Source organism: Ictidomys tridecemlineatus, chromosome 2 (genome assembly GCF_052094955.1).
Source record: "Ictidomys tridecemlineatus isolate mIctTri1 chromosome 2, mIctTri1.hap1, whole genome shotgun sequence".
In the NCBI taxonomy this organism is placed as follows: domain Eukaryota; kingdom Metazoa; phylum Chordata; class Mammalia; order Rodentia; family Sciuridae; genus Ictidomys; species Ictidomys tridecemlineatus.
Window position 1 is genome coordinate 53,186,205 of NC_135478.1, and position 25,895 is coordinate 53,212,099.

The 25,895-nt window shown below is 42.0% G+C and overlaps 1 protein-coding gene across 33 annotated transcripts in view; it reads right to left on the reverse strand.

Annotated features, from left to right (window-relative positions):
- The window catches only part of Cadps (calcium dependent secretion activator), a 479,644-nt gene extending 457,978 nt beyond the window's left edge, over positions 1–21,666 (reverse strand). For 7 of the 33 annotated variants that reach the window (XM_040289631.2, XM_078038589.1, XM_040289629.2 and 4 more), the window contains exon 1: positions 20,702–21,587. In XM_040289631.2, the coding sequence (XP_040145565.1) occupies positions 20,702–21,139 (438 nt within the window). In that variant the 5' untranslated portion in view covers positions 21,140–21,587. Of the gene's footprint in view, positions 1–20,701 lie in introns of all 33 variants that reach the window. The other 26 variants (XM_040289636.2, XM_040289634.2, XM_078038580.1 and 23 more) reach the window with 12 other exon arrangements.
- Between the last annotated feature and the right edge of the window lie 4,229 nt (positions 21,667–25,895).

Genomic DNA, 25,895 nt, shown 5'->3' on the forward strand with positions numbered 1-25,895 from the left:
AGTTAAACTAGGTAATCACAAACATCTAATTTTGCTTAACATTTATTCATTTGTGGATTTTTGATGCAGGGTGCCAGCACTGCCTTTACAGATGGGGTCACTGGCTGACATCCTATGTCCTTCTCCATACTAGTCATGCACGGTCTATCAATTCCTTCTTTAAGGTGGAAAAAAGAATTAAGAAACTTAGTAGGCAATCTGACCCGAAACCCTTTAGATGTCTCACTTTTCCCACCAAACTGTTCCGTAGTTTTCCCCAACTAAAATTGAATAACCATTAAAGTTTATTTTTTAATATTTATTTATTTTTGTTGTAGTTGGATGCAATAACTTTATTTCACTTATTTATTTTTATGTGGTGCTGAGGATCCAACCCAGGGTCTCACACGTGCGAGGCGAGCGCTCTACCGCTGAGCCATAACCCCAGCCCCCACAATTAAAGATTTAATGACATTTGCAGATGTAATTGAACCTTTCCAAAGCAATCAACTTATTTTAAACAAAGACTATTCTTTGTTTGCAAATTCTATGTCCTTAAGTTATGTAAAATTTAACTGAATTATAGAATTACACTAACTACAAAAATTAGCTTAAACAGATCTGAGAAGCATAATTATTCTAAGTATATGCATCAGCCAGTGAGGGGAAAAGTAGGGAAAGAACCCAGGTGTAGCTGGGTGTGGTGGGGCACACCTGAAATCCCAGCAGCTTGGAGGCTGAGGCAGGAGGACTGTGAGTTCAAAGCCAGCCTGAGCAAAAGCATGGTCCTAAGCAACTCAGTGAGACCCTGTCTCTAAATAAAATACAAAATAGGGCTGGGGATGGGGCTCAGTAACTTGAGTGGCCCTGAGTTCAATCCCTACAAAAAAGAACCCAGATGTATTAGAGAGTAGCCCTTTAGCCCAGAGTATCTACAATTTGCAGAGGGAATCAAGAGTTTTAGCCAACGCATGAAGTCAGTTAAGAGGGATTAATAAATATTATGTTTTGCTTAAGAATTAATTTAACAATATTATTTAGGACATTATATGTTCAAAATTATAAAAATAAAATGAGATGCATCAAAAAACTTTTACTTAATTCAGAGATATCCACAGTTCTTATACAGAAGGACTCACTGTAGTGAAGATGTCAGCTTGCCTTATGTTAAGTCTACAGATAAATGGAATTTTCATCAAAATCATAATTAAATTTTATTTTAAAATTGACAGAAACATCAAAAAATATTTCCCAAAAGAGTGAAAAATCCCAAAAGAGGCAATGATATTCTGAAGTATGATACAAAGAACTTCAGTATTAATGTATCCCAAAACCTGTCATAGAGCTACAGTAATGAAATCAATTGTTGTGTTTATGGTGCCCAAAGTGAAAGCTAAAGGATCCAACCAGAACAATTTCAGAGGAGGAAAAATTTATCTGGGGGCTCAGGGTTTCAGAGGTCTAGTCCACAGACAGCAGGCTCCACTCCTCGGGGCTCGAGGGGAGGCAGGACATCATGGAGGAAGAGTGTGGTGGAGGGAAGCAGCTCACATGGTGATCAGGAAGCAGAGAGAGACTCCACTCTCCAGAGACAAATAGAGACCCCAAAGCCACGCCCCCAATGCCCCCTCCTCCAGCCACACCCACCTCCTCCAGCCCCCACCCAGTTAATCCCATCAGGGGTCCATTCACTGGTTGGGTTAAGGCTCTCACAACCCAGTCATGTCTCCTCTGGACCTTCCTGCACCGTCTCACATGTGGGACACTTCACATCCAAACCATAATATACATCAATGGCTTTCTATCCAAAGCAAAACAAAAAACAAACTTCAATCACTAATAAGAATGTTTTTGAATATGGAGGCGTTTAATATAACCTAAGCACAGATTATTTCAAAGTCTATGATGTTGAGACATGTGACCATTCATTTGTTAAAAATGTAAATTGGTCTGAGGATTCACTCATTATATCAACATAAATATCCAATGATTCTGAAACATAAAGGTAAAAAATGAAATAATAAAAGTGATAGAAGAAATCAGGTGTGGTGGTGCATGGGGCTTGGGAGGCTGAGAAAGAGGGATTGTGGGTTCAAAGCTCACCTCAGCAACTTAATGAGTCCCTAAGCAACTTAGCGAGACCCTGTCTCTAAATTTAAAAAATATATTATATGTATATATTTATATATATTTATATTTCAAAAAGATCTGGGGATGTGGTTCAGTGGTTAAATGCTCCTGGGTTCAGGTTCATTACAAAAAAAAAAAAGTAATAGAAGAAAATATGTCTGAGCAGTTTTACAATTTTTTGCTGAAGAAAAACTTTCATTGCATTAAACTCAGAAGCCATAAAAGAAAAAGTGGTTACATTTTACATCATTAAGAAATTCTGTTCATCTAAACATAAATAGGTCCTACAAAGCAGCAAACACACAAAAAAAGATGCAACAACAAATAGAATAAGCTCTTAAAAACAAATAATAAATATAGTTGTGAATAGTAGAGCAGGGAGCTGGTGAAAGATGAAATACAAACAGGCAATAAAAGGGTAGAGAAAGATGTGGACAAAGAGGCTCCCTGCCGAATAGTGAAAGACAAATCAATCGATGATGGATTAAATAAATTATGATACATTCGTAAAAAGATTGACTACTGAAGTCAGTTAGAAGGAGGACATATTTTTATATTCACTGACTTGGTAAAATTTCCTTTAACTAATGATGTGCAAAAAAAGTAGACTGCAAAATTACACACACACACACACACAAAGGAAGGGAATTGACAATATTGTTGGAAGTTCTGATGAAATGTGGAGTCCAGGCCTGGTTTGTTATAATGGCCCAAGACTGAAACCGAGAGCTCAAGTTATTTCCATGTCTCCCTGCCTCACAACCTTCAGTCCCAGCTATGGCTTAGGTTGAGTCTCCTCCTAGTGCTAAGATGGCTGCCAGCAGCTATCATATCACATTCTTCCTGGGTTCTATTGGTCAGGGGAGGAGGAACAGGACTTCTCTCCCCAGCACAGCATACAAATCCTTCCCTTCGGTCTCATTACATCAATTAGGTCACTTTGTCTTTCATGAACCAATTGCATTTCAAGTTCAGTACCATGTGCTGATAGGCTTAAAGCAATCTGTGTCTCTTTCTGAAGAGAGGGATATGAAGGAATCTGAAAAGAAATTGTTTGAAACTGGAGGTTGAAAAAGTAGACACCCAATCACATCCACTAAAAATAGGATCTATAGATTTTATTATATTTACAAAGTCCAACCAAATCAAATCTACTCTACAAACAAGAAGTGTTGGTGAGGATGTGGGAGGAAAAGGCACACTCTTACATTGCTGGTGGGACTGCAAATTGGGGCAACCACTCTGGAAAGCAGTATGGAGATTCCTCAGAAAACTGGGAATGGAACCACCATTTGACCCAGGTATCCCACTCCTCATTATGTACCCAATGGACTTAAAATCAGCGTATCACAGCATATGAGCAGTTCATATGGATTAATTTCGCTGGGTAAATGGGTAGATCATCCACATCACTTTAATGACTGATGTTGCTTGGATGAATCGAGAGTTAAGGAACAAGTTTAAAATCCTCCTTCAACTTAATGGAAATGCCTCAGATGGCTATTTTCTCCAAAGATCTGGCTGTTAAACGAGACAGGTTAATTTGCTATAAATAAAATCCAAAGGAATCATCGTATTCTCTAATATCTTTGTTGCTATAACATTGGAACAAAAGAAATCTTTTTATTTTTAATTTTTTTAAATCCTAGGAGTAAATTGTTTTTGTTCTGAAACCACAGTTCAATGACAAAGATGGTATTGAGTATGGGATTGTTCGGGAAACAAAAAGATATGCCCAAGGAGAGCGATTCGGGAAAGCCTTACATAAAAGCCTTTGGATGAGGGCACAGAAAAGGGAAGGCCCAGAGTTCTCGCTGCGGACGGAGAGGGAAGTGTTCTGGATCATAAATCTCCCACAATGTGCGCAGGGATCCAGTATGTCTAATGGTGCATTTGCTTTTCCTCTGCAATGATTCTCGCAGTCATTTATGGCCAGGTCATAAGGAAGTGAGCAGACGCTGTTAATTGGGCATCCTATTGAAATGAGGCTGCAGCAGAACCACATTTCTGGAGTGGGAAAAAAAAAAAATGATGGATTGTTTTCCTCACAAGAGCAAATGGAGGTGTGTGGAAAAGCCGAGCGGCTGTGTGACGAAGCTCTGTAGGAGCTTCACACCACACGAATCCTAATTGAATATTGACTGAGAAGGTAGCTTTGGGCTGTCCTCCTAGAGACAGAGCGAGGAAATATGAAAAGCTCTCTAGAGTAAATGGCAGATCTACAATTGTCGAGAACTTGCTGCCAGGGGTCAGGGCAGGAGGGGGACATCCTTCTAATTAATTAAAACAAGTGCAGACCTTGACAGTGTCTCCTGACTCTGAAGGTCGATCCCACTGAATTACAACACACAGCCGCTCAGCTCAGAGGCTGTCTCTGCAAAGTAGGCAGGGGGGAAGAAATCCTTTTCTCTTTTCCAGGAAGCCTGGCAAACATCCTGTGGCTTTTGTCAAAACCTCAAGGATGGCTGGGTGCAGTGGTGTGTGCCTGTCATCCCAGCAGCTCAGGAGGCCAAAGTGAGTTCAAAGCCAGCCTCAGCAAAAGTGAGGCCCTAAGCAGCTCAAGGAGACCCTGTCTCTAAATAAAATATAAAATAGGGCTGGGGATGGGGCTCAGTGGTGGAGTGCTCCTGAGTTCAATCCCTGGTACCAAAAAAAAAAAAAAAAAAAAAAAAACCCTCATAGGAGCTGGGTGCAGTGGTGCACACTTGTAATCCCAGTGCAGTTCAGGAGGCTGAGGCAGGAGGATTGCAAGTTCAAAAACCAGTATAGCAAAAGTGAGGTGCTAAGCAACTCAGTGAGACTCTGTCTCTCAATAAAGTACAAAAAAAGGGGCTGGGGAATGTGGCTCAATTGGTAGAGTACTTGCTTTGCATGCACAAAGCCCTGACTTCAATCCCCAGCACCACAATAACTAAATAAAAGTCAAAAATGGTCTGGAGATGTGGCTCAATAGTTAAGTGGTGCTGGGTTCAGTTTCTGGTACCAAAAAACAAACAAACAAAAAAATAAACAACAACAACAAAATAAAAACCGAAATCCCTACAAAATTTTTATAGGAACGTGTTTCCAACCTGGCCAGGGAGAAATGATGGAGCAAATCATGTCCTCATCCTGTGTGTGATGACCATACCTTTTGAAAAATTGAAGCCTCAAAATGATTTGTGGGAAAGCAAATCACTTTGAGACAAAGTCAAGGCCAATCACCCTTCCTCTGGCCATTACCCGGGGGTGTCTGAGTCAGTTTGGATAACCAGTGCAGTTGGACATCAGAACAACTCAGGGATTTTGAAAAGCCCCCAGACCTCCCTACCCCCTTAGCCTATAAGGAACTGATGAAGCCCTGACAGTTTCCCTGGTGACCATTATCTGGTCCCAACTTCCTTTTCCAATGATCTACCTTTGGCCTGAGGCTTGCTGTAGTTCTGTCTTTCCTCAGGCTGTCCCTGAAGGACCTGATCTCCTGCCTCACATTGCAACCGGACCTGTTCCTTCGCTGCGGATGCACCCACCTCCCCAGAGCAGAGACCCTCTGAGAGCTGATGGGGTGTTCCGAAGCTAGTAGGATGGTGCACTGACCAGATGATCCAAGGACACCGGACTCTTCTCTCAGATCAAGGCACTCTGACCTCTCAGGAGAGCTCTAACGACAACTGGAACATGAAATCACAAGGAGGAGAATAATTCTGGAAGGCTGGCCAGGGCACGTCGCTTTTCTCTACCCCTCTGCCCAGATCCAAATCATCCATGTCTATTGACACATAAAAGAAGAGATGACGGTACCCCCCGAATGTTCCAGGAGAGACAGATGATTGACAACCACTGCTTCCTTTTCAAGGAACATTAATCAAGTTGGCCCACATAAGTTTTCTGGAACCTTAGCACCAAAGTCAAAATCTTCCCACTTGGGAAGTGGTGAGGAGGAAGGGACAGGGAAGCTGGGGTGGGTCCCATTCTCTAGGTGCCCATCCATTCCACTAGGGGATGGGCACCTACAGGAGTGGACAGATCCAAGACTCCCTTTGAGTGTGCTTGGGTTCTTGGAGATTTTCTATATAGATCCCATCCATGCCTGCGCTCAAAGTGTGGCTTCTTCCTCGGTCCTTTTATAGATTTGATTTAAAATGAGGCTCACTGTGGGCCTCATGTTCTCTTGGGATTAGATTAAGCTTTACTGCATCTTTTTGTTTGTTTGGTACTGGGGATTGAACCCAGGGATACTCAACCACTGAGCCACATCCCCAGCCCTTTTTATATTTTATTTAGAGACAGGGTCTTGCTAAGTTGTTTAGGGCCTTGCTAAGTTGCTGAGGCTGGCCTTGAACTTGTGATCCTCCTGACTCAGCCTCCCACATTGTTGCTAGGATGACAGGTGTGTGTCACTATGCCCACCTTCTGTGGTATCTTCTACAGTGATACTGGGGAGTGTTTTGGCACCTGATCACGGAGATATTAGAATGTTGGACTGCAGAATTAAATGCAGCTTAAAGGTCAGGCATCTTACTCTGGTGTTCAAGGGCATACCCGGTCATGAGCTAACCTTTGCTCGCTCTTCTATTTCACTCCAATATTAGAATCGTATGCAGTTCTCTTTGGCCTCTCAGAGGTTCTCCAACTTGCTTTGCATTTTCTCATCCCTTAATAGTTGAAAGTATTTTTCTTCCCCCCAAATTTGACCACCATTAGCATTTGATCTTCTTAGTCAACTCAGAACTTCATTCAAATGCCATTTCTTTCAAAACCAAGCCTGGTCCCGGTGTGGTGGCAGACACCTGTAATCTGAGCACTCAGGAGGCTGAGGCAGGAGGATCGCGAGTTCAAAACCAGCCTCAGCAATTTAATGAGGTTCTAAGCAACTCAGTGAGACCCTATCTCTAAATAAAATACAAAAAAGGGCTGGGGATGTGGCTCAGTGTTTGAAGGCCCCTGAGTTCAATCCCCCATAAACAAACAACAAACAAAGGTGACTAAGGCTGGGTTCCTGGAGGTGTAGCACTTTCCAGAGGCCTAAAAAGTGCAAAGCTGAGATCCCAAATAGCAATGCATTGTTGTCCAAATGGACACATAAAACCCCAAACTCTAAATTAGTAAGTGTTCCATTAAATAACTTCTGAATACATGTCAACTCCACTGTTAAATTCTGTCCTCATCAAACATGGCCACAATTGAAATCCGATGGTGAAATTGAGTTTTTCCCTGGCAAGGATGGCTGTGCATACAGCATGACCCCTGAGAACCAATGGTCATGCCTTAACCAATTTATATAGACAGGTAATTTCAAAAGTAAGGTGGAAAGAAATGCATTCCAGCTTAAAACTAGAAAAATGAATGTAGAATATGAGGTATATTTTAATGTATCTGTTATTCAGGGGGCTACACCCCATAAAAATGTGACTCACTATGGCCTTCTAAAGTCCAGGGGTCCTGGCCAGTCATAGTGTGAATCTGAGACTAACAGGGCAGTGGAGAGAGTCCTCTGGTAGAAAGACAGGTAGGAGCCTCCAGGTGCTACTCTGCAGTTCTTCTCAATCAAGGGAACCTCTCTGAAACCCACTTTCCATTTTGCATTACTAAACAAGGATTTATAAAACAAGTCCTACCTACTCAAAAAAGGTTAAGAGATGAGAAATGAGGTCTTCTCAGTGGATCTGCTAATAAGTGGCTGGGATATGACTCTTTCATGAACAATCATGAATTCATGCAGCACCTATATGGATTGAGCACCTGTCACGGGTGTGCACTGGTAGGTGGCAACTAGGGATGCCATAAGACAGCTCTGTTGAGCGTGGAGAAAGGCACATGGAAATCAGATGGGCTGGATGCTAGCACACAGTTAATAGGCACTTGGTCAAGAGTGTAGGCTGGCCATCAAGAAGAATGAAATGATGGCTTTGGCTGGTAAATGGATGGATCTGGAGACTATTGTGCTAAGTGAAATAAGCCACTCCCCAAAACCAAAGGCCTAATGTTCTCTCTGATGTGCAGTGATAAGGGAGGGAGGGAAGAACAGAAGTTCATTGGATCAGACAAAGGGGAAGGAAGGGAAGGGAGGGGGATGGGAACGGGAAAGACAGTGGAGTGAATGGGACAGAACTTTCCCATGTTCATATATGAACACACAACCAGGGAAACTCCACATCGTGTCCAACCACAAGAATGGGCTCCTATTTAGAATAAGTTAGACTCCGTGTTTGTAGAATATGTTGAAATACACTGTACTGTCATGTATCACCAAAAAGAACAAATAATAAAAAAAGAGGGTAGACTCAGGTCAGCCCGCTAGGTCCCCAACCCAGCTCTACTGCTCCTAGATATGAGACCTGGGACAAGTTTATTAACTGCTTTGCCTCTTTATTTTATTTTATTTTTTAGTTGTAGGAGAGGGATGATTAGTCACTATATTACCAGGTTACTTATTACCTGACATAAGGCTTGTAAGTACACAGAGCAATGGCTAGCCAGAATAAACATCTTTTTAAAAAGCCACTTTTTCTTGTTCTTTGTCATAACTGAGTGCCATCTTTCACCTGGGAGAGCAACCAAAGGCAAGATGAAGAGGACTTTTCATGTGGCAGTGGCAGTGCAAAGACCCTGGGGCACAAGAGTGCATGGACAGCACAGGGGATGTTCAGTGGTTCAGGAGGCTGCAGCCAGGATAAAAAAACTGCAGGCATTGACACTGTTGGGAGGGGAATCATGCCGCACAAACAAGTTTGGATGTTATCCTGTGTTGGTAAAAAAAAAGCCATAGAGGAACTTGGAACCACAGATGTCCAAGACTGGAATTGTGTTTTTGAAAGATCACTCTGGTGCAGTGTGAGCAAGAAAGAAGTGTTGGAATGCTATTGCAAAAGTTCAAGTAGGAATACACAACCAGGGAAACTCCACATCGTGTACAACCACAAGAATGGGACCCTAAGTAGAATAAGTCATACTCCATATGTATGATTTATCAAAATACACTCTACTGTCATGTATATCTTTAAAAAAACCCAAATTTTAAAAAACCCAATAAAAACAATAAAATGGATAAGAAGATAACATGTTATTATTGGGTCGTCTGAGGCCAGCCAGGGGAGATATCTTGAAGGTCAAGATTCTTTCCAATATCTTCTGCTAGTCTGTGCTTTCTATGAACATCTGGCTACCGGCCCTCATCATGGGAAAGCACTTGTACCCGAAATGATATCAACTTCATGGTTAAACTTCCTCCTGTTCAAGTCAACTGACCATATTTTGGCACCCAAACTATCTTACAGAACAAAGCAGGAGGTTGATTCCCGTTCCAGTCCAAGTTCCTAACCTCCCTGTAGGTCAGACCAAGGCATTCACGACATTCAACACCCCCGCAGCCACCCCTTGAGCGGCACTCATGCAGCTGAGCGGGCATAAAGGGTTGGTGGTCTACAGAAGACGCTTATGCTAGAGACAGAGAGTGGAGAATTCTCAACACAGAGACATTAGTGGCTACAGCCATAGTGAGATGGCACTCGGTTATGACAAAGAACCAAAAGAAAAAGTAACTTTTTAAAAAGATGTGTATTCTGGGTAATCATTGCTCTGTGTCACCTCCTCGTCTCCAAAACTCTCTAGGAAATAAAGTGTCAGTGCGAAGAGGAGACATTCAGACACTCAGCCCATCCTGTCTTACACTCTTCTATGTAGGTGCTCCTCCAATCCCCAACCAGACCCGCAGATTCCCAGAGGTCAGGAGGGCTAAAACATCTCTGTGCCGTTTTGCCTATAGGATCTAATAAGTTCCTGGTATGTACAAGTGTCTCTAAACAATGCATAACATTGTCTGACGATGTCTAACAAACAAACACTGAATATGGAAAAGCCCCCAAGAAATGTTTTGAGCACAGTATGTTACGACACGCTGCTTTATAGACAGCAGTTGCTACATATTTCAGAAAAAACAATCGCCAAAGTCGATGTTCATAGATATATTTCAACTCATTTGCTTAAACAACTCTGAGCCTACCATCCACACCAAAAGGCTGTTTTTTTTTTTTCTGCAGAAGGCGTAATTATTTGCAAAAATTTTTCAATGTTTTCCATTTGCTTTCTTAAGTGGCACAGTAGATTCTCTGTGTGTTTGCCAAAGTCCCATTGTCTTCTTGAAAAACGTTACAGCCCCTGAAGGGTTTGTAGTTTAGCATGTGCTCCTGCAACACTTGGGAACTTAAAAAAAAAAAAAAGTTGATTTCAAAGTATCTCAGAACTTTACTACTGTACAGAAGTGATTTAGAGAACTACCAAAGATGAAGTTGATATTTTCCTCTCATAGTCTGCGGAAAGGCCAGCAGTACATGATCAATTTCCTCCCTATCTCTCAACTTTACAATACCAGCCAGCAGATTGGAACATTTGAAGACTTGATAATTCAATGCATTTTTCAAATCTTTTTTCCCACTTGTTAAAATGAAAGGAATGATACAGTAAAAGGGCAATTTTTTTTTTCCCTTTGAGTAGTGAAAGGTATCAAGAAAAGGCCAGACCTAAGACGTAATTCTCCTTTTTTAAATAGATATTTCATGCATATTATGTTCTTCTTACATGTTATTGAACATAGTCCTAGAGTTATAATTTATTTATATTCTCGCTCCATCTGGAAGAGACCTTAGACAGCTTACATTCAAAGAACAGGGAAAATAATGCCAGAATCTCATAAAAGAATAAGTCTAGAAAAGAAGCACAGTTATGTCTAAACATACAGAACTTACAGGCTCTATGACATAACTTTGACAACCTTGTGACTGATGATATTTTAAGCAACTAGATACTGTGGTGCACTCCTATAATCCCAGCCACTTGGAAGGTTTGAGGCAGGAGGATTACAAGTTCAAAGACAGTCTCAGCAATTTAAAGAGGCCCTAAGCAACTTAAAATTAAAAAACAAAAAGGGCTGGGAATGGTATACATATGTATGTGTGTATAGACATATATATATATATATGTCTATACATATACGTATATATATATATATGTCTATACATATACATATATATAATATATGTATATATGTATTTATGTATGTGTGTGTATATATATGTGTGTGTGTGTATATATGTGTGTGTGTGTATATGACTTTTTCCCTCAGAGAAAGCTAATTTAAATACAGTTTGTTATAAAACACAAACCCAACATAGAAACTTAGTTCTCATTGTGGCTCATTTTTATTTTGATGTTTGCCCATTTAGACATGTATTACGGTTCAATTCAGATTTAGCTATTGCAAGCGATTCATAATTGTGCATGGCTTTTAAGAGACTTTTGTCCATATTGGAACTAGGAATTTGTCAGTTCTTGGTATAAACAAGCCAAGTCTTGAGGTAATTGATACAATGTTTCCGTGGCATAAATTATCTTGAAATCACTTGGTAATTGCTTCACCCTTCATGTTTTCCACTGAGAAGATTTTATTAAAGTAAATAACTTGTATCTCTATAGTATAAGTAGGTTGTATTTAAAAATCCCTTCACTGCCTCATCTTCAAAACTCTCTAGGAAATAAAGCGTCAGTGAGACGCTGAACACCTACTGTGTGCCCAAACACTGTTTGGAGGATGGGGAAATCAAATGGAGTACAGTGACTTGGTTTTGGGGGTTCTTAAAGGCTGGTGAGAGAGATGCACACATAAAAGATATTTTTTTCTTTTTGTCCCCAGGGTCAGGGTGGTCCACTAAAGGTCCACAGAAGGAATTCAGGGGCACTCCACCACTGAGCCCCATCCCCAGCCCTATTTTGTATTTTATTTAGAGACAGAGTCTCACTGAGTTGCTTAGGGCCTCACTTTTGCTGAGGCTGGCTTTGAACTCATGATCCTCCTGCCTCAGCCTCCGGAGCCGCTGGGATGACAGGTAGGTGCCACCACACCCGGCATAACAGCTAATTTAACCCAGTGCACAGGAGCTAAGAAGGGCAGACTACAGAGCTGTGAGAGATGGAGCCCAGTATGAAGGTTTGATAAAGTTTCCTAAAGGAGATGACACTTGAGCTAATTAAAGAACAAAGAACAAATCCAAGGAAGAAAGGCGAGAAAGACCCTTCTAGAATAAGTGACCCCAGAAAAGGTGTCTAAGTATGAAATAGTGTGGGGACCTTTAGTGAACCCAAATGCATGAGCGCTATTATTCCTGTTGCTGCTCACATTTGCTGAGCATCATCCCATCCCGAGGTCTTGCCAAACAATTGGCATCCTTCTTTTCTTGTAATCCTCTCTATTATTTTTTTTCCCAATTTTACAAACGGGAACATGAAGACATAAAGAGATGGATAATTTGCATAAGATCACCGTCTAAGTTAGGTTTGCGTTGCTGTGACCAAAACACCCCACAAGAGCAAATTAGAAGAGGGGAAGTTTATTGGGGGCTCATGGTTTCAGAAGTCTCAGTCTATAGATGGCCAGCTCCATTGCTCTGGGCCCGAGCTGAGGCAGCATATTCTGGGGGAAGGGCCCAGAAGGAAAGCTGCTCATTTCATGGTGGGGTCAGTAAGCAGAGAGAGCAAGTGAGGGAAAGGACCACAGGGAAGATTTCTCCCTTCCAGGGCTTGCCCCTAGAGATCCACCTTCCGATTAGGACTGATTAGGATACAGCTCTCATAATCCAATCGTTTTACCTCTAAATATGCCTGCACTAACAGGAGGTTTGGGGAGATACTTCATGTCCAAATTGTAACAATCACCCAGCACCAGGTCACAAAAGCAAGCAAGAATTTGAACCAGGGACTGAGAACAGAGCTGAAGCTCACTGTGGTCTGTCTGCACATTGTCTATTCACGTGAGACTTCTTTTCCTTGATAGATGAATAATACATATGCGTGCGTATATGTATATGTATATATATTTAGATAGATGCACTTACAGTTAGTCAGATACTCTTAGAATTTACTCCTTACACACATATAAAAACATGTAACTGGTGAGATTACTTGTAATGGCAATAGTGAATACCAATGAGGTAAACCAACACTTTTTTTTTTTTGTACCAGGGATTAAACCCAGGGGTTCTTAACCATTGAGCCATATCCCCAGTCCTTTTTTGTATTTTATTTAGAGACAGGGTCTCTCTAAGTTGCTTAGTGCCTTGCTAAGTTGCCGAGGCTGGCTTTGAACTTGCGATCCTCCTGTCTCAGCCTCCCAAGCCGTTGGGATAACGGGCTTACATCATTCAACACTTAAAAAAAAAAAAAAAAGACATTAGAATCAGGACCAAACTATCAAGATTTGAAGAGGTAAGTGACCTCCTCCATAATAGCAAGAATAAGAAAGGCCACATGGGGAGTATGCACTGCTGTGCGACCCTTTACAAGTCCTCTGATAAGCCTGTGGCACCCGTACCCCATCGAAGTGTGCTTGGCATCCACCATTTGACAAATCACCTGGCAATCCTGTCCTTGATGCTTTTGTTCAAAGTGAGTTTTTTAAAGCCAGAGAGATGGCCCATTCTTTGTCTGAAGTAACACAAGTAAAGCGGCTCAATGAAAGAAGAAAGCAGGATGCACTGTGCCCTTGACCCCAGCTGGCTTGTGGAGGATGCTATAATCTAAACCACCTGCCTCCTGGGTCTGCTCATCATGTTGATGACCATGACCATGACAAGGATAACAATGATAAGGCTCTCTCTGGCCAGAATTTCACATATATTAATTTGCTTGATCCTTTTACAGATAAAAATAATACATTGTTGCATATATCAACATAGCAATAAAAATAATACACAGCACATATATCAACCTATCAATAACAAGAGCTAATACGTACATTGCCTGAACCGAATGCCAGACCTGTTTCTGAGAGCTTTGATTGATTATCTCAATTCCACGGGAATCCAATCATGGAGGTACCACTGCTAGCCCGTTTTTACGGGAGGGTAAGTCAACCGAACCTCAGACGGATGAAATAAATTGCCCAAGATCACAGAGCCTCTAATAAGCTGGTACAGCTAGGAAGCAAATGCAGGCCTTGTAGATTCAAAATCTAAGATCTTAACTTCTGTTCTTCACCGTCTGTCAAGATTATCCATAGCAACTACCAGCCTCAAACTATTGGCTGCCTTCTTTACTTTTGTTTCCTGTTAAGAACAGAAAATTCATTCCATCACTTGCTTGGAGCAGCAGACAAAAAATAAAAAGGTGATTCTGACCCTTACTGCTACAACTGTGCAGAAACAATAAACTGTTACAATAACAAGAAACAGCACAGACTTCAAAATCCCAGATTACTCACAAGGAGGATTTACAGGGGCCAGGACCTAACCATCAATACTTGTTAAGAAATGGTGTCAACAAAAACCACGAGCTGCCGTCTTATTGCACACATGTATATATGACTTTCCACTTGGAACAGTATAATTCAGTTAAACCTGATGAAGATTCCACTATTTAAGTGATGGCTGGGGAGTCTTACTGCTGTTACCTTTTGCAAATCTATGAAAACTTTGGCCTAGTCCTGCAACATCTTCCCATTTTAAGAGAAGCCAGAAATCCACATTTAAAAAAAAAGAGAGAGAGAGAGAGAGAGAATCTTGATAGCTTTAAATGTTGATAATTAATTAAAAAAACTGAAAAATTTCTAAAGTGTTTTGTAAACAAAGTACCTCTATGGCTCTCTGGGGTAGGCTTTACCCTCTCCCATGAGTTCTGTTTTCTTCTAACCTTTTGAGATCGGATCTCCTCATCTGAAAATTTAAGAAGTTGGGTTCAACAAATTCTAACTTCATCTCTAACCATCAGGGATTCTTTGAAGACTGTGCCATATCTTGTAAAAACATAAGCAAGTCCAATTTTAAAGAACTTATAAGTCTTTTTTAAAAAAAATACTTATTTATTTTTTAGTTATAAGTGGATACAATATCTTTAATTTTTTTATTTTTATTTTTATGTGGTGCTGAGGATTGAACCTGGTGCTTCACGCATGGTAGGCGAGCACTCTACCTCTGAGCCACAACCTCAGCCCCAAGAACTTATAAGTCTTCATAAAGAGTGACCTCATGGTCGAGAAAGAACAAGTGATTACATTGGGAGGGACCTTAGAAATCTCCTGGAGCTTCTCCATCCCCATCTTCAAATGAAGAAGAAATTACCCCAGGGACCAACAACTTGCCTACAACCAGCAATTCATTAGTGGTCATGTTTGAGCTCCACTGCATGTTCCAATAGCCATGCCTTTCCCCATCACCTAGCTTTTCAAAATTCTGTATTCATTTGAACTTGTAGACTCTATTTCTATGTGGGGTTTTCCAATGATACCCACTAAGAAGCTGTCCCCCTGCCCGCCACATTCTTTTCTTTTTGATTCAGCCACTTGAGTGAGGATTCTGCCACTAGGAATCAAAATGATCTAACATTTCCAATCCAGCAGGGACTCTTCTCTATATTCCTGCTGCCTCCTGCTCTTTTGCAGACTAGAGTACCTGTCCCTCCTTCTGCTTACCCAACTTGTGCTCCTTCTTCAAGACCTGAACTAGCCTGCTTCCTTCTGGATTTCTCCCTGTATCACTTCCAGTCTTTATGTATTTATGCATATGCACTTTCCTCCTTCTCTCCTTTAGAGCTTGTAATCAGCTTCTTGTTATTAAATACTTTCCTTCTCCCAACATATTTGACACACATATATGTCCTCTTCCCAACTGAAGCCTAAACTCCCCTAAATCAGCAAGCTGATCTCTGAGACAGCTTTTGGTTCTTGCCTCCAAGCTTGGAAGAGTGCTTGGTGCAGTGGGTTATTTAAAACTCAGTTGGACATGAGAACTCTCCTCATCTTTTTCAGCTTCGGTTTGTAGAGACCTGGCCCCAAATCAAATACTGGTCATATTTCAAAGTGATAGCCTATGATTGTGTATTGAATTTGCTTTTGCAGGGGAAAGATCCCTGAATCATTTGACTTTTATTACTTTACACAGTGCAATTCTTCAGGAATGAAAGATTTAATTTCCTTTGTCCTTCAGTCCAGTTTTAGGGAAGCGGGAGGCTATTTCAGGTGTGTAATGAGGCAAAAACCTCTTTTATTACTTCTTCTAGATTCTGCATCTTCAGAAAGTCTCTGCTGGTACCAGGGCATAACAGTTCTGTCTGTACCAAAGAGATTGCAGGGAAAAATGTCAAAAAACATATTTAAATATTTCAATTCTCCCTCTGATGAAAAGAGAAACATGTAATTCTGCTGGAAGGAAATCTGGTTTAACAGTTACTTAGTTCTCTCAAAAGGTTAGACTATTTTATTTTTTTGAATGCAAATCATATTTTGCATTGACAAAGCGAACCTTAAGAATTTTGAATAGTGGAACAATCCAAGGGCCTCCAAGCATATCAGAATGAATGAATCACTATTATTGATTTAAAATACACACACACACACACACACACACACACACACACACACAGACTTAACCAGTACTAGGTCTTAAATTTTATGAAAAGCCTCGCTGTTGAGTTGTGCCCAAATAAAGCCAAATAAGTAAATGGGTAAACATGGATTCTCTGTGGCTAAAAGTGACTCAACATTGGCTGTACTTTCAGGGGAAGGTTATAAGCTGAATCACATGGAAATGAGTAGCTTGAATTTATAACACATTCCGTGCAGTCATCAAGGCCTCCTGAATGAAATAGGAGACGCCATGAAGTAGACACAATTTTAGGATCACTCCTTCCTACCATCTTGTAAATACCTGCACAGAGAGGTACAGGCACACACACCCACATATACAAGAAAGCTTGCTTCAGACTCTTCGTAATCCAGGCATGATGAATGATTCCCAATTAAAAATAATGGTGCTGTCAATCTAAATATTACACAGAATTGTTTACAATGCCTGCTTGTACACGCCCTCAGTAACATCTATATGTAGCTGGTTCACACGAGGTAGCCACCCATCACCGTTACTACACAGTTTAGAAACAGATGGTGTAGCTTTGCCATGCCAACTTCTAGGTATTCATTCTACCATTCTGACAAAAGAAGGGGTGGGGGGAAGAGGGGGCAGGGAAAGCAAAGATCTGTTGTCATTATAATTTGCTGAAATCTAAATTTTGACAGTCGGGTATGGAATTTTTTGTTTGGGTCATAAATGATGAACACCATCAAGTTATATTTAGAGTCACAGAAATGCAAGCAAAATATGCCTATAAATGATAAAATAGGGTTTGCAAATTGTCTGTTCAGAGTTCTTGTCTTTTAATGAAATAAGATGGTTGGAATGCCCAGGTACTTATCCCCCACCCTAGGAAAAGTAAAACCCAAGCAATTAACTATCAAAATTATCCAAACAATGGCATCTTTTCCCCTGGCTCCTTCCCAATTATTCTTTTAAGCTAAAACACTTGGTTTTTTTTCAGCTAGAATCACATAGCCGAACTGACAACAGCCTGGTGTTTGGATTTACCAGCTAACTGCTTAGCTCTTTCCTCTATATTCCTTATGAGGTTAAATACCTAAATGCCCATGTTGATCGTTTGATTGGTTCCCGGAGGAAGAGGGGTAGACAGCAAGTCAACTAGAAATAACCCTGGGTGGACAGGTACACTTGACATGTTATCATGGTGCTTCTGTTCTTGTACTAGAATATTTTGGGCCAGTTTCTCCTATTCAAAAGATAGGCTTTGGAATCAGAATGTCCCATATCTTAATTCTCATTCATTTACCTATCTACTTAGTGTATTAGGCAACCACAAAACCTTCAAATCTCAGTTTTCTCTTGGTAATCTGCATATTGATAGGATTTGAGGAGAACTAAAAATGATTTAAAAAGAACAGAAAAAGGAATTTAGATGAAAACCAAGGAAATCTAAATAAACTATGGACTTTATAGCAATGTATTGCTAGGGGCTCCTTCAACTGTAACACCTGTACCATACTACCGTAAGATATTAAGTAATAATAGGGGAAACTAGCTGTAGGGTCAATAGCAACTCTCTGTACTATTTTGATTTTCAGTTTTCAGCTAATTTAAAACTATTCTACAAAATAAAGTTTATCTTCTTAAAAAATGATCAAAATGTGGCCTCTTGCATATAGTAATGGGTACTTGAAAAGTGATAGCATGATATAGACTATTTAGTTTTATAAGGTGCATTATACTTTCTACAATATGATCTTTTCCTCTATTCAGCAATTCCTTTTCATAGACAGTTCTATCTCTTTGCCTCCCATATCACTAAATCCCTTTCTATACATCATTTTACTTCTCTCTGGGTTTTTCTAGTTCATTTCTATTCTATTATGAACTCGTGTTTAGTTTACAAGTATTTTATATTTCTCCAAGGCTAATTTTAGTTCTCCAATTCCACTTGCTGGCCACAGTCTTAGCACAATGATTATGAAAACATTTCAATTACTTTCACTGATCATTCATTCAAGAAAAAAAATCAGAGTTTTAAGACTTTTATTTGGAGAAGGAGCAAAAATACTTCTCCAGAAATGCATTAAAAACTTCAAAATACAACAATGGGAAAAGCTTATCTTCTCTTATACATAAGAAGATATATATATTCAGCTTCCCAGTAGAGCCAACAGGCCCAGGGTTGCTTTGCTGGGATATATATTTAGCAATATTTTCCTGCAATAACTAAAAATAGTTTGACCACAGGGCAATGTTATCTATCTGCTCTGGAGTTTCTCTGATGTTAAGGTCATGGGTTAAAACAGAATCAGCTTGCCCCTTAAAACCACAGCTTTAAATGCATTTAGGTAAAACATATAATCAGATCAGAAAAATATGACTTCATAATGATCTTTGTCAGATGGCTGAAGGTTTGTTTGGAAGAACTGGGTCTACATGGTTTTTTTTTTTTTTTCCTGTTACAGTGTTGGAATGGAGACAAATTATCTGTTTAAAGGACGCAGTTACTGAGACTTTGTTAATGAAAGAGTTTTTTCCCCCCTTCTTTTTTATTTTCATTGTGAAAGTATAGCACATCTTTGGTTAGTGCTGTCACTAATGGGATACACTGGAGATGGATTTGGCAGTGCTAAGAAGACACAATTACTGCAGTAATTCCAAGCTGAAAATTGAAATGTCTAGTTCTGTGGACCCAACATCCAACCTTAAAAACAACAACAACAACAAAAATACATTTCGTTGCTCTGAGAATACTTTTGCTCTATGATACTAAAAAAAAAAAAAAAAAAAAAAAAAAAAAAAAAAGTAAGGGGCCACTCTGAGGGTGGGGTGAAGAGCCCACCTCTGGCTCTTAGCCAGGAAATGAGTTTTATTTCTTAGTAAAACCTGATATCCAAACTTGTGATGGCTGAAATAAATCGGCAGGGTTGGGTAATGTGTGTACGCATGTAAGCAAAACAAACAGGAATCTGTGCTAACTCAAGATAACGATGTAAGATAAATATGGAAAAAAATCTAACACTCTACTACAGCAACATATAATTCAGACTTAAAAGACAGCAACGGAGAAATGCACTATTTTAAGACACTAGTCTCTTTTAAGAAACTAACCCCCTTGATGGGGTTAGAGCTGCCCTGATGTGATGGGGTCACATCGCCCCTTGGGGGCTTCACCGGCTTTCTTGCTAGCTCCACTGCTGACTTTCCTCACTAACTCCACCTGGGTTCCTGACTGCTTCTCTGCTTGTCCCCCGCCACTGCCCCTCCTGCCGTGTGCACCACTCCCCTCCTTTCTTTGGCTGGAGAATAGCTGATAGAAATAGGCACTTTTTTTTCCCTCCCCACATCAAAGGCGGCGCGGAACCGCTTTAGCCTTGCCCCAGCCTCAGACACAAAAAGCTTTTCTGATGCCTATAATTGCGAGGGTTTTTTTTTTTTTTTTTTTTTTTTTTTTTTTTTTTTTTTTTTGCAGCTGCACTTTATGAAGCAGCAGGGTTTGGAGGGCCTCAGCGAGCCAGAAGGTGGCAGCGAAGTCACCTTGGGAAGAGAAGAGGGTCAAAGGGAAGAAGGTGGAGGTGCTGACCCTGGCAGAAGGCCCACCAGGCGCGCCCCTACTCAGGAGTCAGTGTGAAAGGGGAAGGTCGATTGGAAAGAACAGCGACCAGTGGGGAGAGGTGCCCCAGGGCCTTAGGCGACCCGGGTTGGTGATCAGCTGATGAGCTGGGAGGAGGGTGCCCTTCGCAGCGTCTCTCCCCCTGGCCCCTGAGGCTACCGTGAGTCCTCGGGAGCTAAACACTACTCGGAGGTGCTCTCCTCCCAGCACACCGGCGCCCCCACCTGCCGGTGCCCCCGCCCGCCTAGCGCACGCCCAAGAGGGCGGGCCGGAGCTGAGCGCAGCCGCCGGCCGCTGGAGAGCGCTGGGAGCCCTGCAAGCGAGCAAGGCCTCTCTGGGCGCCGCGGGCTGCAAGTCACTCCCGAGCCTACGGGGTTACACAGCGGGACCTGCTTGCCCAGCACCCTGGCAGGGAGGCCCGGGCACGCGGCGCTGAGCTGCGCTCCAGGCCCCGCGCGGGTCCCAGCAACTCCGGGCCGGACTGGGCCTCAGGGAGGCAGCCTCGCAGCCCCTTCCTCCCAGGGCGCGGTCTCCACCTGCTCCGACTCCTCCTCGCCAGCTGCGCCGCCAGTTCCCATTGTTCGCCCCGCCCGCCTGGCGACGTCCGGGGCTGCTCCCAGGGCCTCCCAGGCGCACCTACCTTCTGCTGCCGCCGAGCCATGTCGGTGGGCTGCTTGGCGTTGAAGGGGTAGGCGATACAGCGCATCACGAACACATAGAGCTGCAGCCTCTTCTTCCTCTCCTCCTCCTCCTTCTGCAGCCGCTCTAACTCTTCCTTCTCCTTCTCGCTCACCACCGACGGGCTGGGGCTGGAGGGCCGGCCGCCGCCGACTCGGCTGCTGGGCTGCAGTCCCCCGGCCCCGCCGCCGCTGCTCGAGCCACCGCTCCCGCCGCTGCCTGCGCCCACCCCGGCCCCAGAGCCGCCGCCGCCCCCCATCCCGGCGCTGCCGGCCGAGCCTTCACTGGTGCGGCTGGGAGACAGGCGCGCTCCGGACGCGGCCGAGCCAAGCACCTCCTTGCCGCTCTCCTCCTCCACGATCTCATCCGATTCCTCTTCGCTGGACGAAGGGTCCAGCATGGTGGCGTCTGGGAAGGGGGGTCCCTGGAGCCCCCGATTTGGGGTGCAAAAGGTGGGGGGCGCTGGAGGCAGCCGGAGGTCGGCTCTCGCGGGTGGGCGCTTCTCCCCAGGTCAGGGAGCTAGCGCGCTGCTGCTGCTGCTCAGCCTCGGCCGCCGCGACTGCTTCCTCCGCCCGGCGATCGCGAGCTGGGCTTAGACCCAGGAGCGCAAGGGGAGGAGGAGAAGGGAGAGGTGCGTCCGTGGATCCGAGGTGGGCAAGGGCGAGAATCAATTGCGAGCCCCAAGCCCGCAGCCGGATGCCATCTGCAGCCGGTGAAGGAGGCGCCTCCAGAAAAGATGCCGAGTGTTGCAAGCTGTCGATGCAGCCAAGAGCCGGAGAGGCATCTTGCCGATTGGGGAGGGAGCGGCGCTTACGTGTTTATTGGCTTAACTCTCCCGTGTCCGCGGCGTAAAGGGCGGTTGCAAAGGGCTTGGAGAGGGGGAGGGTGCGGAGCGTCCCCAAAGCCTCAGCGTCGCAGCACTTGTGACCCTAACGCCTTCACTTCTTCCTAGCCCCCTCCCTTTTGTGGATATTTTCCTCATTGATTCCCACTTCTCATTGTCTTGACCTCTGTTCCCCTCCAGGGGACAAAAAAGTTCTTGGGGGAGGGAAAAATACAGAAACCAGTGACTTTTACCAGCGGAGAACAGGCCGTTTGGAGAGGCCAAATCAAGAGGTGTCCGTCACTCAGAGGAAGTGTGCGAGTTTCCGTGTGGTGAAGAAAGGGTCGATCTCCTAGCCCCAGTCTTCACGCCTGGGCGGTGGGGGCTGGGCAGCAAGTTTGTCCCACCCGTAAAAACTCTGGATTCCAGCGATTTACTACGCAGACGCCCACTCTAATTAAAATACAAGGGAATCAAATTTTGAGTGTGTTGTCGAATCGACCATGCAGCTCAACTTCTTAAGTGAAACCCCTGCTTTTGCCTACCTCCCTAAAGCTATGATGAGCATTCTTAGGTTCCGAAGAACTGAGATCACTTTATACTGTGATGAACCTACCCCTGAAAAAGCAAGGCATCTGGTCTCTCAGCCCTTTCTCCACCCATTTTGACTCGCTGGAATAGGTAAGCCGAGGAGTGCCCCCCTCCCGCCAGATGAGAAAGACACACCCCAAGAATTGAGCAGCATCCAGATATTAATGTACCGACTCCCCTGCACGGTCTTGGCTGCAGTCTGTGGGGTAATCTATTAATACAGAGCAGCTGATGGTGCCTTCCTTCCCCTAGTTCCTTTCGCTTAGGCCTATAAAACCCCTGCACGGGGGAGCTGGCCAGCGTGCTGAATCTAATCAGCGACCTCCAGATGGATGGAAAACAAACCAGTACCCTCCACATTTGCTGCTTAGGCTGTTTGGAGACCTCTCTCCACCTCCCCGCACCCCATGTGCTATATTTATGTGTTTTCTAATTCTCTAATTATCTGTAGGTACTCTTGGGAGCTACTGTAGATGTATAGCATTAGTTAAGTTTACAACACAACAGTCTCTGTGTTTTCCAATTCACCATGAGTTTTACCATAAACTTGGATAAGTCAAATAAAGCTTCTGGCTATCCTATTTGGGACCTGAAAAATAACTCTAAATAACATTGAATTTCACATACACTCCAAAAATTGTTTGATTTTTTTAAGTTAAATAATATGCAGATGACTTATATTTGACTTCACTATCATCTCACTTAAAGGACACAACTGTTACATTCATTTTGCATTCTGTATCAACTTAAATTTTTTAAAAAATTGGGGTTATAGTTCAGTTGGTAGAGTGCTTGGTTGGCATTCACAAGGCACTGGGTTCAATCCCTAGCAACACACACACACACACACACACACACACACACACCAACACACACAAAATATACAATATGGGAATTTCTAAAATTTAGCAGTCCTTGCTTTTAATTGTTCTAAAGAAGTAAAAGATGTTCAAGTAATGTTTTGTTGGTTTCTCTGGAACAAAATATTCCTGTATTTTAATAGTGACTAATAGGCAAATCTATGCATCAACAACCTTTATTTGGCATTTCTAAAGGAACATTGTTTTAGACACTTGGCATAGACAGAATTCTTAGGAGACAGTCTCTTGTAAAGAGTCTATAATCTCCTCTGGGAGATACAACATAAACATGTGAACAAGATTGACAGCACTCTTTTAAGTCAATATATCAACAAATCCAGGTTAGCAACCTGCAAAAAGCGTGCATGAATAAAGCAACTTGGAATGGAAGGGAATCCTTCTTCTTTCTCAAAAAAAGAGTGAAATAGTAGAGGAAAAAACTATATGAAGGAGTGGTAAAAATAGAAGATGTTACAAAGAGAAGAGGTGGTTTGCAAAATCATAGTGATACATTGACTAAGTAAAGCATGGAACTCTGTAGAAATAGGGCAGGGATAGGTAAGGGTAGGCCAAGTAGGAAAGAGTGAGATGAAATAGAATCCATTTGGCTAAGCAGAGGAACAGTGGTTAGGACATAAAGAAATAAATTCAGTTAGCCAGGGAATATGTGATGATTTGGGGAGGAGGTGCTCCTGAAAGCCAAAAGCCATGTGATGATTAAATATTCCATACTTAAACAAGTTTAGGCATTCAGATATTCTCAAATAATAAAATGGTGGCAGAATGGCCATGGATTCAGTCTGCAGAATCATTCGGAATTTCTCAAGTGCTACCATAAAATTTCACTTGGTTTTGTATCTTAGCAAATCTGTTTCGGGTTATATGTTTTTTTTTCCAATTATTGTCATTAATATGGAAACTCAATCTCTGCCATTTGCTACTCATATAAACCTACAATTTGGACATTGCATATAACATTGCTTAGATAAATCTAATATAACATTATAAATATTACATATAACATTGCTTAGATAATATATAATGACCTTCTCAATGCCTCTAAGAGTATTCAAAGAGGCCTAACCAGATTGTACCAGAAATACTTTTATAACTTTCTTCTCAACCAATGTGCGCAACTCTCGTTTTTAATATACACCCTTTCAAAGATATTTCTTACTTTAGCCAAAAGTAGTTTGATGTCCTTGTAGATATTGTAAATCTTTGTCAGTGTTGTAAATAAGGAATGCCAACCAGAACTCCTTAGGCAACTAAACCAGGGGTCATAGCCTCCCCAGATGCACATTTTGGTAAATAAAGAAGGAAATATTCCCACAACACATCCAAAGGCTCTTAACTTTCATATACCTCTTGTTAACATCCGTGTTCTTACAAAAAGTGCAATTCTACCAGGAATTCCAATACAGTTACCTATTCACCTCCTCAAGCAAGCTATTTTAGGTAAGGTGCATTAACTCCCCCCATCCCACACACACTGGGTTTGGCTTTGTGGGAAATGTGGGCAACCTCAAGGTGATAGAATACATTTTAACCAACCACATGGAGACTGTATCATAAAAGTCAAAGTTGTCACACTGAATTTGCTAATCCTAAATGAAATCTAGAAGAAAGGAAATGACTGTGACATAAAACCAGGGGTTTCACTAGTAAACCTGAATGATCTCCATTTTGATATTTTGGGGTTTGTTACCAGAAGACAGATTTTAGTCAATTCAATCTTCTTATTAAAAAATGCTAATATATTTCATACTCTCGACATGCTCATCTAATCAATATTTTCTAAAATATTTAAACTACAAGAATTGCTCATGAGATCCAAAAAGGGATTGACTTGAACTTGATGCCAGTGGTCAAGTAAAACACTCACATCTCTCGACTCAGGCAGTCCTGCCTCTGCTACCTAATGGCAGAGTCATACTGAGCAAATGACATGAGGACCCAGACTCAGTGTTCTCATCTATAAAAGGGGAGGTCCTAGCACTTCCTTGTCTTGGAATGACCAAAGAATTAAATTAGATGACATAAAAAGTAAGAACAGATAACATAAAAATTGAACAGATTTTTAGCTTTAGATATGCTTTTCAAGTGATGGGAGAGGGACTTGTAATAAGAGTGATGAGAAAATCGAACACAAATGACTGGGAGGAAAGAAACAAAGAGAAGCATCAAACAATCCAGAAATAGTGCCTCCTAAATAATAGGATATTTTCGAATTTACTTAATTGAACCATCTCTTGTTTTTGATGATTTTTTTCCCAGAGGCTTAGAAAATGATCTGTTTTGTTCTAAACCTACTTTCTTTTTATCATTACTCTTTATCATACAATGATTCTTCCGAAAGTGAACTGAACTAGGTTAGAAGGGAATTAAAGGATAATCATAAAACTAAAAGTAATAGAATCGAGCCACAAAAAAACATCTTCTTTCACTCCAGGCAACAAAGCATGTTTTGGAATGATCAATAATACTTACTTGTAAAACTTGGGTCCTGAGAAACCACTCTTATTACTTAAGAAGATGAAAAAGAAAAATGGAACAGCCCACTGTATGATAAATATTTAACGTGAATTCTGAAAACTGTTCACAGGGGTGACTGTGTTTCTTGGGTACACAATTTCTTTTGATAGAAGTGGGAGCTAGATGTGGTTGGGATTGAAATTCGGTTTGTGCAATGATGCAGTATTTACATGGACAAGATGGAGGGTTTTGTCATTTTGCGTTGACTCTGGCTTTTCAGTGACATGACAGCAAACTGCAGGGGCGGGGGAAACACCCAAATAGCTGTTTGCAGATGATAAGCTATCAGGCTGATAATTTTCCCAATTAGCCCAGTACTCCAGTGAGGTTTGCCTTGATAAAAAATA